The following is an 11,686-nucleotide window of genomic DNA, read 5'->3' as shown; positions in this document are numbered from 1 at the left end:
TCTGCCCTCTTTCTCTCAGCCTCCTCTGTTGTCATTTCCCCTCTTTGTCACTTACACTGTAATGTGTTCCTCACTGCTACTATGTGTCAGCCTTGCCAAGCTGTTCCTGTCATACAAACAGAGCAGAGTGAGGGTATCCCATATTTTCTGCTGTTGTTATTCAGTGGTGCCCTCTTCCTCCACCTCCACCCCTCCTCCTCGCTGTCTCTGGTCCAGTGATGGGAATGCCTACCCTGTTGTTTTGCAGGTTCAAAGCAAAAGTAACAAGATCAAAGAGTCAAAGTGAGTTAATAATGTCTTTCCTGTCCTGATTTCTTTTTTTGTCTGCTTGCAGTGTCTGTTCAGAATATAACAAACAGAAGAGAACAGAACTTAATGGGCTGTTGAAGGAGAATAGATAACATGTGGTAGCAACAATTAGACACAGAAGGGCAGGAGGGCCATAATAGTGAGGAAGTGGTGGGGGGTCTGACCAATACAGTATCTCCCGGCAACTGCAGTGCAATGTTGCTTCAACTGTCACATTATTTTCCAGGATGTATTATCCACCTGTTATGCAGCTTTGCCTACAGAAACAAGGATTTAATGTTGGATACACAGAGAGTTTGTTGAATTGTATAAAGGATTTCCCAGCTTGTTGTCCTCTAAGTTTACCATGCATTAAAAAATCCTTAAGTCAAGATAATTCAATTTTATTTACACATACAAATCTTTACAATCTGTTTTAGACCCTTTTAGAATTCATATAAGAGAAATAAAAACGTTAAACAGGAGAATACAAACAGAAGGAGGGGGTACACTTACATAAAAATAACAAGAAATAAGTATACAAATTATACAGACTGTACAGTGGAGTCCAAATATGGTGTTATTTAGTTTATTCAAATATGAAGCATAAATGGGGTGTGCAACAGTATGGCATTGTGTAAAAGAGTATAAAAGACAAAACCGAAACCAAGGACAAATATAGAGGGACACTTATTGACTAAAAAATAAAATATATATAATATCTCTATCTTGTTAAAGATTAAACAACTGACTGTCAGTAATTATAACCACATGCTGTGCAGCCAAACATTGTTCAAACTCACAAAACTTTATTTTAAATTCTTTTGAAGATCCAAAGCTTTTCATTTGTGAAAAAAGTGTTTAAAATTGTGCTCACAACATCGAGGATATTTCCTTGGAGAAATAAGAGCGAGAGCAAGCTGATAAACAATACACAATGCAGATTATTTCCAACATAAAAGCATCTTAAAAGAAGTTAAAAATGGGAGAGCCATATTTTGAAAGGTTTTAAGATTACTTTTAGGATGCATTATAAGCATCCTCAGACTGACATCTACAGCACAACTCAAGCCCACCCCCATGGTGAGACTTCGGTCCAGTTGAGGAGAGCGATGTGGTTCAACCGTGGCTGGATGGCTGGCTGGTTGGCCGGTCAGGCTACACTGGAATGCGGGGTCTTTTGTTTGTCTGAGAGAGGAGTGGGTCAGGGGGAGAATGCCATTGATGATTGCAGAGAGGAAGAAAGAACCTCCAGGAAGTGTTCTCTCTCTCTCTCTCCCCCCGCTCCCCCACTCTCCCACTCCCATTCTCTCTCCCTCTCCCTGTCTCTCTTTCTCTCTCTTTTTTTCTGTGTGTGAGAACCTTCACCGTGCCGAGCCTCTCTCTCTGAGGCCGCGGTCCCCAGGCACAACCACTGCTTTGTCTTGCCCTGTGAACACACACCCCTCCTCTCCTGGGCGCCTACGTTTGCCAGGGCCAGGGAAACACAGAGCCACTGCTCCTATTCTTATCCACATCGCTGCTCCTGCATGGATGGTGTGTGTGTGTCAGCGCTGAATGGTAAATTGTTTTTCACGTGGCACACACACATCTGATGCCTCAGTATAAACATTTAGTTAACTGGTGTTTTGTCAAAAGTGAGAAGTTATTCAGAACCAATTATGCTCTTCGACCAAATAAAGAGAGTTCTTATTTGGGGATCATGCCTATATGATCATCTGGACATGACCAGAGTGCAGATATCCAGCCTCTGTAACAGTAACAGCCAGACTAAAAATGGAATAAAGCAGTAAGTGGATAAGAATCTAGCTGGTGGCCCCTTTCGACCAGTGGCTGCCGCCTCCCGTCACATTGCTCATTCCCCTCTGTGTCAGAAGGCTACGAGGAGCTGCAAATGGCCCTTTCAAAACACACGGCAGCTGGAACACAGGGCAAAGGTGACCGAAGCAGTTGGGGGAGCACAGGGAGGGACAGGAGGAGGAGGAGGGAGAGGGGAGAGGGGGGCACAAGATGAGCAGCTGCAACCTCGAGCCCCTTGTTCCTCCACTGTGCCACCATCTCTAGCTTTAACAATTACAGAACAGACTCCGGAGACTTTTTTCCCCCCTTTTTTCTTTTTTGAGAGTGCCTGAACAAATTTGTGACTTTTTTTTCTCCAAACTTGGTCCACATAAATCAGCACAACTCCTGTCTTAAGACAATTTAGGCCAAATAAATCACAGCCAGGAGCTGGTGTGGTCTGGGAAAACAAAGGCACTGAGTGGTGTGGTGCCAGCAGGGAATTCCACAACCCAAAGCAGGATTAGAGAGAACAGCCCTTAAAAGTTCCCAATAGTGCACCGACCCTCCAAATCACAAAGCATGATTTATAATTCTTTGTATCCGTTCAGATACTTTCACAAATAGCCGATACAATTCTGTGTGAACAAAAAGTGTTTCTTTCATCCACATAAAAGCAGACATAAAAAAAAAAACACAGACAGGCAACATTTTTGGCAAGCTTGCAAATCAAATTTACATTCTAGAACTTGAACTTTTTAAATCCCATTATCTTCAAACAGGCCTGGATGCAAAAGGAAATAGCACACAGGATGTGTTTCTTCAAACGAATAACGCAGTTAAACTGGCGACTTTAATGATTAGAACATTTTCCTTGAAGCAATATCTTACAAAAAAATGTTTTTTAGTCTAAAACTCTATGTGTTGTCAGTCATAAATGGCTCTCTATGATCGTCTATTCCCTCACTTTACCACACTTCAGCATTTACACCACTGAAAGCCCCCCCACCCCCCGCTCATGGGACAGGTGTTTTAATAAGACAGCCAATTGATGTTCCCAGTGTACTCTGCTACTTGCTGCCGCTGTGTGAATTCACGGAGTAGTACAGAACTTATTGTGGCCGCGCGTTATCGCGAGACTTGTGCCATTATCAACCTGCTTGACACACAGCAGCGCTGAGTGCAGCCTGCCTTGCCAGGGTCGGACTGGAAGCTCAAGAAACGACAAGGAGAAGCGAACATCTGGCCGCACATCATGAAAGGACATCGGGGCTTCTAGGAGAGAACACGACGAGCTGGGCGGAAATAAATGTGAGTACGGTGTTTTTGTGCTTTGGAGCGAGAGGGGGGAAAGCGAAAGTTAAAAGAGTGTCCCCTCGCCGCTTCGTTCAGCGCAGTTGGCTTTGCTGCGAGTTCCTCTGCTGTTTAAAAGGCTCCCAGCAATGCGTTTCCCAACACGGACATGGAGCTCGGTTTACTGCGCCTCGGGCTCCCCTGTCTCCTACTTCCACTCTTCTTTAAAACAAAAATATCACCAATGCGCGCAAAATCATACTTATTGCACATCGTTCTCGGTGGCATCCAACTTTAATGTACACTTGAGTTTTTTTTTTTTTTTTTGGAACATCTGCCCTTTTTTCTATTTTGAATCAACCCCCTTAAACGCACATCTCCCCAGTTGTGCGTGTGCGCCTCACGCGTGCGTAAAAAAAAAAGAAACAAGGCGTTTTATTCTCATCCGCGGTTGTTGGCTGGAGTTTTTCTTTTTTTTCTTTTCTTTTTGCGATGATAAATTGGGCCAGATTAAAAGAGTTGGAAACGCCGTGTAATCTCGTGACACTTACACATCCACGCCGTCTCTTTCTCTTTTTAAACAAGTTGTGTGTGTGTGTGTGTCTTGTTTGGACTGCGTAGCCCAGAGTTAACATATGGCGTAAAGGGGAGCACAGCTGGAGGTAGCGTTTCCATTGCGGTGATGTCAGAGCAGCTGACTCCACAGCTTGCAGTGTAATTAGCAAACAGAGCACCAGTTTACTCACTCTGCACTGCTCTTATTTTTTCACGTTAGTCTCCTTCCCCCCCTCCGATGGACCAGCGGTTTCAGTCCCACTTGCGTGTCCCGTGAACGCCTCCGTTTTTCGCGTACGTTTGGTAACGAGCCGGTGTGTCACTTTTTTGTGTGTGTGTGTGTGCAAATTTTGGTAGCCCCCGAGAAGTGGAGTGACTACTACAAGCCGGACTACTTTTGTGGATAATTTGGAGAGTGGATCCGCTTACACCGGGATACATGGGTAGGGGAGCGCAGTGTAGCGTATCCTGCACCACTGGAAAGAATGTAGGATTTATGTTCTCAAGTTGGATAAAGTTATTGATGTAGAGCTTTGGGTCCTTTTAATAAAAAAAAAACTAAAAAAAAAAAAAATCTTTTTGAATCAAGTTTTGTAAAATTGGGAGTGATTTTCTAAAGTGTTTAAGATCTTTTGTGTTCGCTCATACTTTTTAAATCATCTGCATTACTTGGCTCAAGTTTTTCCTCACATTCTCTCCGCTTTTTGGTGACTTGGTGTTTGCCTCTGATACGTGACGGCGGCTCCGCTGTGCCCTCTTAAATGGCTTCATTTCGTTGATCCAGTATCCTGTTTTTCCTGTTTTTTCACCAGGTTATGAAGGAAGAATGGAGTTCCCGGACCATAGCCGCCAGTTGCTGCAGTGTCTGAGTCAGCAGCGTCACCAAGGTTTCCTCTGTGACTGCACTGTTCTTGTCGGGGAGGCTCGATTCAAAGCGCACAGAGCCGTGCTGGCCTCCTGCAGCATGTACTTCCATCTCTTCTACAGGGACCAGCTGGACAAAAGGGACGTTGTGCATCTCAACAGTGACATTGTGACAGCCCCGGCTTTCAGTCTGCTCCTTGAATTTATGTATGAGGGGAAGTTGGAATTCAGCACTCTCCCGGTGGAGGATGTCCTGGCAGCAGCCAGTTACCTCCACATGTATGATATAGTGAAAGTGTGTAAGGGCAAGCTTAAAGATAAGGAACTCTCCTCTCTGGATGAAAAGATGAGTGAGGGTTTGGGACTCAGCTGCCTGGACAGGGAAAATTCCTCGGACAGCGAGCTGCACAGTAAGCAGCTCATCCGGCGACAGCCCCAGACACAGTCTCAGGGGTTACACAGGGCCCCCCAGGCGGAAGAGTTTGACATGAACAACAGCGAAGTCAGGCTGGCTGTCACAGATTGTGATAGGTCTACACAGAGCAGGCAGAAGGCAAACGGTCACTCTGGCAGGTCCCCGGACCTTGTAGGTGTCAATTATGTGTCAGCAGAGGCCGAGCCCTGTGTCCAAACAGCTGGAAAAACAAAAGCTGATGTCAGTAGTTCCACCGTATCGCTGTCCCAGAGGTCCCGGGCTTCAGATGACATGGACTGTGCACTGGATTTGTCTTTCAAGCCTCTGTCTAGCAGAGATCCCTTACACCCCTCCTACGTCTCGGGACAGCTGGCCCTCGACAGCCAGCAGCAGGGCACTGAGCCACTTGTTAAAGACGAACACGACTTGCTGTCAGAGCAGGAGGACAGTGAGCCGATGAGCCCTGAGAGCCAGCGCTTTGGGAATAGTGCCAGGAGCTCAGTGGTGACAGGGTTCGCTGCCCTCTTCCCAGGCAACAACGGCTCCACAGCCGCCCTGCTCTCCCAGGAGGAGGACCTGATGGACGAGGAGGGGGAGGCCTGCAGAGGGAGGGAGGGCGCCCCAGGCAGGGAGGTAGAGGAGAGGAGGGGTAGGCTGCTCGGGGACAGCGAGGAGGAGGAGGAGGACGACTTGGCCTCTTCAGACATCTCCACCTCCAGCGGGGTGCTCCTGCCCCCGGGGCAACAGGTGTGCGTGTGCCCCCTCTGCAGTAAAGTCTTCCCCAGCCCGCATGTGCTGCAACTGCACCTCAGCTCCCACTTCCGGGAGAAGGACGGCGCCCGCTCCAAGTTGTCCCCCGACGGCTCGGTCCCCACCTGCATGCAGTGCAACAAGACCTTCTCCTGCATGTATACCCTTAAGCGCCACGAGCGCACACATTCGGGCGAGAAGCCATACACCTGTGGCCAGTGTGGCAAGAGCTTCCAGTACTCCCATAACTTGAGTCGGCACGCTGTAGTTCACACGCGTGAGAAGCCTCACGCTTGTAAGTGGTGTGAACGGCGCTTCACTCAGTCTGGGGACCTCTACCGCCACATCAGGAAGTTTCACTGTGGCCTTGTCAAGACTCTCGCCATTGGATAAAACCCCTCTCAGCAGTGCCATGACATGAGACAGAATGTCTTTTCATACACTGAATACTACTACTGAACAATTTTCCCATTAGTATACACATGTTGGCAGTTTGTTTGAGACATATCTTTTGGATTCTACCCCATGTGGCATTTCTCAAGTTAAAGATGTAGCAACTTTAAAAAAAAAAAAACTGGAGCTCTTTCCTGAGCAGGACTATGTCATAGGCTTACATGATGGTCAGAGGCAGGCAGTTGAAGGTGCACAGGCCGTTAGGATAAACATGGGTGCTGTGAAACTCGAGCTGGATCTGTGTCGACGAAGGTGAACAAATCAGATGATGCACTTGTTTTTTTCTGTCTTGTTCTCTGTCAATCTGTTGAGTTTATTCGAGGAGTATATTTGCTGAAAGCATCCTATGTTCATACCTTTTTGGGCAAATGGGTGATAGCTAATGCTAACACATGTTAATACAATCGTCAGAGTGAGTGAAACTTTATTTGTGCACATGGGAGATCAGAACCGTCCGTGAGTAGCAATATATGATTTTTTTTAACTCCTACATTATTATTATTATTATTATTATTATTATTACTATTATTATTATTATTTATTTTTGGAGATTTGTTAGTCTTTAACAATTAAACTATCATAAGGCAGCAAAACTAATGAAGTCTGACTACTGGAAGTGTAATTATTATTTTTTTTTTAATGGAAGTAGAATTTTTGTTTGGTTAAAATGAAGAGTTGGTTACAGTTTTATGTTGTTGATATCAAGAGGCCGGTAGACCATCATATCACCATATTTCCTTTTTTTTTTGCCTTGGGAAGAGCTCTTTAGTTGCTAACGTGAGTGAGCACATATTGATGGAATGGTCTTCTAACTGCTACTTAAAAATAAGTTGTATAATCAGAGGAGGTAGTTAAAGCTAATGCCTGTAACACTGGTGCCTACTGAAATTCTTAACACTTCACCTCGTGTACTTACTTAGACAAGAATGAGATCATATTGCCATGCCTTCTTGTCAAATTCAGTTTTCAGGCCTTTAAAAAAAAAAAATCTGGATTACACTCCACATACCAGGTGATAACAGAGGTAATGGTCTACTCTGGAATGCCAATTGATCCATGAGCGTCCTTAATTAAAACATTTACAAGAATGTAATAAAGTATGTAAATCAAGCTCTTGTCAATTAAATGTTTATTGACTCGTTTGGGTTAAAAGCAGATTGTAAATTACCTTGTTATTTCCTGGTATGGCGTAAAGGGTATACTGACACTGGTGTTTAGGGCAAACCCTCAGCAGGCAGGGAGGGGGACAGAGGGAGACAGGTGGATATTCATTACTTTGTCAGTGTCCGTTGTTAGCGTCGTTTGTTCATCCAAGCTCCACGTGCCATTCAGCCGAATCTACTGACTTTTCTTTCTTTGAATTAACCTTTTTTCACATTGTGTTTTTAAGTTACTACTGATGAAGTTGGAGCCTTTAGTGATGCTGTCCTTGAAAGAATCTTTGGGCAGGAAATGGACATCTACTGTCTGCTCGCATAGATGCTATATGGATTCTCAACAGGGGCGCTGGCACTAAACGTTTGTGATATTTGTCTAATCTGTCCTGAGAAGACTTGATCAGAATTTATTTATTAGTTTGACTTGGTTCAGGGTTTACTGTAGGTGTAGTCCTTATTTCTATAAGCTTGAGAGACATTGCGTCTTGCCTAGCGATCTTGGTACTCATTAACTGGTATTGGGGCTGTCTGTTCATTTTCTCTGTGCAAATCGAGTTACTGTAATTGTATTTTAATATACCGTGTAGAAATCTCTACGGAGTATTCAAGATTTGTCACATGGAACATAGAGAAGCACTTGTTTTAGCATGCATATAGTTTCAACACTATTGTCTAGGCTGCTATTTCTTACTATATGTATATTTAATGTAAATATATATTCTATTTATCAAACTGTTTGTTTTTCCGTGTTACAACCCATGTAAGGTGGAGAGAGAGTCAGGTGTCTTATTAAGGCTGCGGTCTCTTAAAGTGTCACGTCTTCCCAAGGGAGTTTGGTTCCTTTTCCATATTCAATTGGACTCACTACAAATCAGAACAGTTAATACCTCTCTGAGTGCTGTTCTGCCACAGGAGACAGTTGTTCACAAGCACAGCCACACTGATACGCCATTGGCTACCTATAGAAAATGAGACAATACATGCATTGTTCCCCCTCACACCAAATCCCAGGTAGTTCTCAAGGGATCATTGTGTATCTCCCTCCTAGCTGTGGGGAGGAAAGGCAGCGCAAGTCTCTCTTTGCACTTTTCTGTATTGAATGGAGCCACTGGAATGTGAGAAATGTATTTAGCAAAGGGAGACCAAGGACACTGTAAACAGGTGTATTGTTTGGAGGCATCAAAGAACAGCCCCCCAATCCCAGTATGCAGTAGATAAATGCTTCATTGTTCCTCTACGTGAAGGAGATACCATGGTGATTTGATTGCACATCTGTCAAGAGAATATCAGAATAATCCGAGTATTGTTTTCCAAGTGCTTGATTTAGAAAGATTGTCGAGATTGACAGTAATGTGTTTGGCAACTGTGACGATAGAGGTCAGATGTACGTGCTGACCACCTGTCCATTTCAACATAGACACCCTTTTAGGTGTTTTTATTTTTTATCTTCTATGTTTATCACCAAGACTTCTTTCAGGACACAGAAATGAATTCACATGTGATTTCTCGGCATTTGCAGTGGTTTTGTCACCATTTTGTAAACGTCGGAGCCTGAGTTGAGAAGGAATCAAACCATTTCTCCCAGAATTACTGCAATCTGTTCTCCTTCTCCTCCCTGTCCTGCAGTTAGCGACAGGGCTCGAGTGAACTGAAGGCTTGTGTGTAATTTTACAAGAAATGTGATTTGGCTCCCTGTTTACTTGCACAAACGCTCCTGTTGTTTGCATGCCTTGAGAGTTAATCACTTCGGTTAGTTGTCAGAACAATAGGTATATTTCAGATGTTGCGTAGTGTTAATAATGTATATTTCAATCAGAACACACAGGAATGTAGATTTGGTCACCGTTTCAGTTTTCTAAAGGAACATTTCTTATGTGGTGCAAATTGAATTGCTTGATTCTTTTATGTACATGTGTACAGAGGTAGAAAAACTAACAATATGTGAAGAATTGTTTCTTTTTATTGTTTGCAGTCTTTATTTATACCTCCAGGATGATCACCAAATGTGCCTTCTAGACACACGAATAGGTGTTGCATCTGGAGAAGCCCTTTTTCTATATTGTACATTTTGCCCTCGACTGCGGTGGTAAAGTTCACATCACAACAGTGGCCCGCTGAAGTCGCAACTGTTGTTCCTGTTTTTTTTTTTTAGTTTTTTTTTTTTTATCGAATCATGTTAAATCAGACAAACTAAAAGTTTAAAGTCCATTTATTTTTGCTGCTTTGCGAGAGATTACATTGACGTTTTTTGAGATTTCTTTGACCATTTTTGTTTTATGTGAATAAATCTGTTGTGGACGTGTTCAACTGAAGACAAGCATTTTTATGATTTGGCTTTTAGTAGCCAATACTACTGGGAACTAACAGTACAGTCCTTAGTTAATGTCACTGTTGAATGTGAAACACTGAGATGTTGATTGTTGACTTCTATGGAAACAGCGCTACTCTTGATCGAGGGCTATGTTTGCCTAACTCATGCTGTATGATCTTTCAAGTCTAAAATATGACTTTACTGATACTGGAATTTTGTCCTCTGCAGGTTACAACTGTGAAATTGTGTATAATCATGAGAAATATTTATTATTGCATTTTGCTTCTTGTGCAACATTTGACTGTCTCAGTTTTAATTTGGTAAAAAAAAAAGGAAAAAAAAAGCTTCTAAATGTTGACCGAAAAATCTTTTTAATAGAATTTGTAGAAGTGCCATTAGAATTTAATATAATTTTTTAATAAGAAAGGTATATTTTATAGTAATCAATTGCTTCAGTGTTAGTGTAGAGATTAGAGGACAATCTTTATGCAGAATTGACATTGCTTAGATATTGAGGCAATTTACTTTGATCTATAACTGTATGTGCATTTTCTCTGTTTGCGCTTTTGGAGTGTGCTGGTGTGTGTGTGCTGTGGAAATGTGACAATCTTGATTTAGGTCTTTCTTAAGATTATGCATAGAATTAAATGGAACAACTTTCTTTCTCTGTGTGGATTTTTATTCATTTGCACTGTCACACTAGTTTTCACACCAGTCGATACGTCAATTTCAGACAAAACACTTTTGGCTGGCAGGTTTGAATTTAATAAGAAAGGTAAAAGTAGACTCTGATGCACTAGAGCAACAAAAGAACATTATAGAAGTGTCCTCTTCTGACACACAGCAGTAACAATCAGCCAGCCGGTGTGTGTGGGAAGCACTGCAATGTGTACAGAGACAACAGAATGTGATAATACTGCTGGTCTTACAGGCCCGATCCCTCTGAAACCATAAACTGAGCTCAAGGACGGAGCAGTTTCAAGATGGGCTCCCATTGTTCCTGACCTGTTGCCAATACTCTCCAAAGGAAATAAACCTAGGATAACAAAGCTAGTTGACTAAGTTGTGTAATTATAACTAAAACATAACTTGATTATATCTGCTACAGCACACACACACACACACACACATCTATTTGTAAGTAAACAAACACATACCAGATATGTGCCTACTTGAGGAGCTTCATGCCAATTCACTGGACAATTTCAATGGCGAGAACTTTTAATTATTTCCCCCGCTGCACCATGAAAGAAATCCAGCTGCTCTGCTACGTGATCCCAATGGGGATGTGCTCGGGTTCCCACCACCCTCCCCCCAATCCCGGCTCACCCTTTCTGGGAACTCCATATAGACAAGGGCCGCATCCAACTAACCCTGCCCCCCATCTATCCTAACCTCCACTCCCATAGCCCCCAAAACCACGGCCCCAAACCTCGGCCTCATCCCACCACTCTATTGTGTGCGTGGGTAGTAGCTCAGCCAGGCTATTGTCTGGCCCGGCTCCCCAGCACGTACTTTATGCACAAACAGACGACACAGCGGCGCTAGCCAGGCAGCTCCGACATAAAGAAAACAATGTCCTCCCAAGATCATTCATAAACACCCTGAACAGCCACAGCCAGCTCACAGTAAATAAGGGCCCTCTGCAATGCTGCGGCCACCTCACACTGTAAACATCCACAGCAGCAGGCCTCAGAGCGCTCGCTGGCACCAACATCTCACATCTGCCTAACGGGATACAGGGCTTTAGACTGCCTGGTGTGTGTTTGTGTGTGTGTGCGATTCTTATGGACCAAAACCTTCACATGGAAAGTAAGGGCC

General features: G+C 43.6%; 1 protein-coding gene across 2 annotated transcripts; it reads left to right on the top strand.

Annotated features, from left to right (window-relative positions):
• Nucleotides 1-3,221: 3,221 nt before the first annotated feature.
• zbtb42 (zinc finger and BTB domain containing 42) lies at nt 3,222-10,526 on the top strand. 2 transcript variants are annotated; one of them, XM_035673454.1, is made up of 2 exons: nt 3,222-3,378; nt 4,728-10,526. In XM_035673454.1, the coding sequence occupies exon 2, from the start codon at nt 4,742-4,744 to the stop codon at nt 6,335-6,337; it is 1,596 nt and encodes a 531-aa protein (XP_035529347.1). In that variant the 5' UTR covers nt 3,222-3,378; nt 4,728-4,741; the 3' UTR covers nt 6,338-10,526. The 2 variants fall into 2 exon arrangements, with proteins under 2 accessions (XP_035529347.1, XP_035529346.1); XM_035673453.1 differs by lacking the exon at nt 3,222-3,378 and adding an exon at nt 3,776-4,358.
• The last annotated feature ends 1,160 nt before the right edge of the window (nt 10,527-11,686 follow it).

This window comes from Morone saxatilis, unplaced genomic scaffold (genome assembly GCF_004916995.1).
Source record: "Morone saxatilis isolate NCDOM2014 unplaced genomic scaffold, NCSU_SB_2.0 Contig3, whole genome shotgun sequence".
Taxonomy (NCBI): Eukaryota; Metazoa; Chordata; class Actinopteri; family Moronidae; genus Morone; species Morone saxatilis.
Note: the sequence above shows the minus strand (reverse complement) of the source record. Positions and strands in the feature narration are given on the sequence as shown.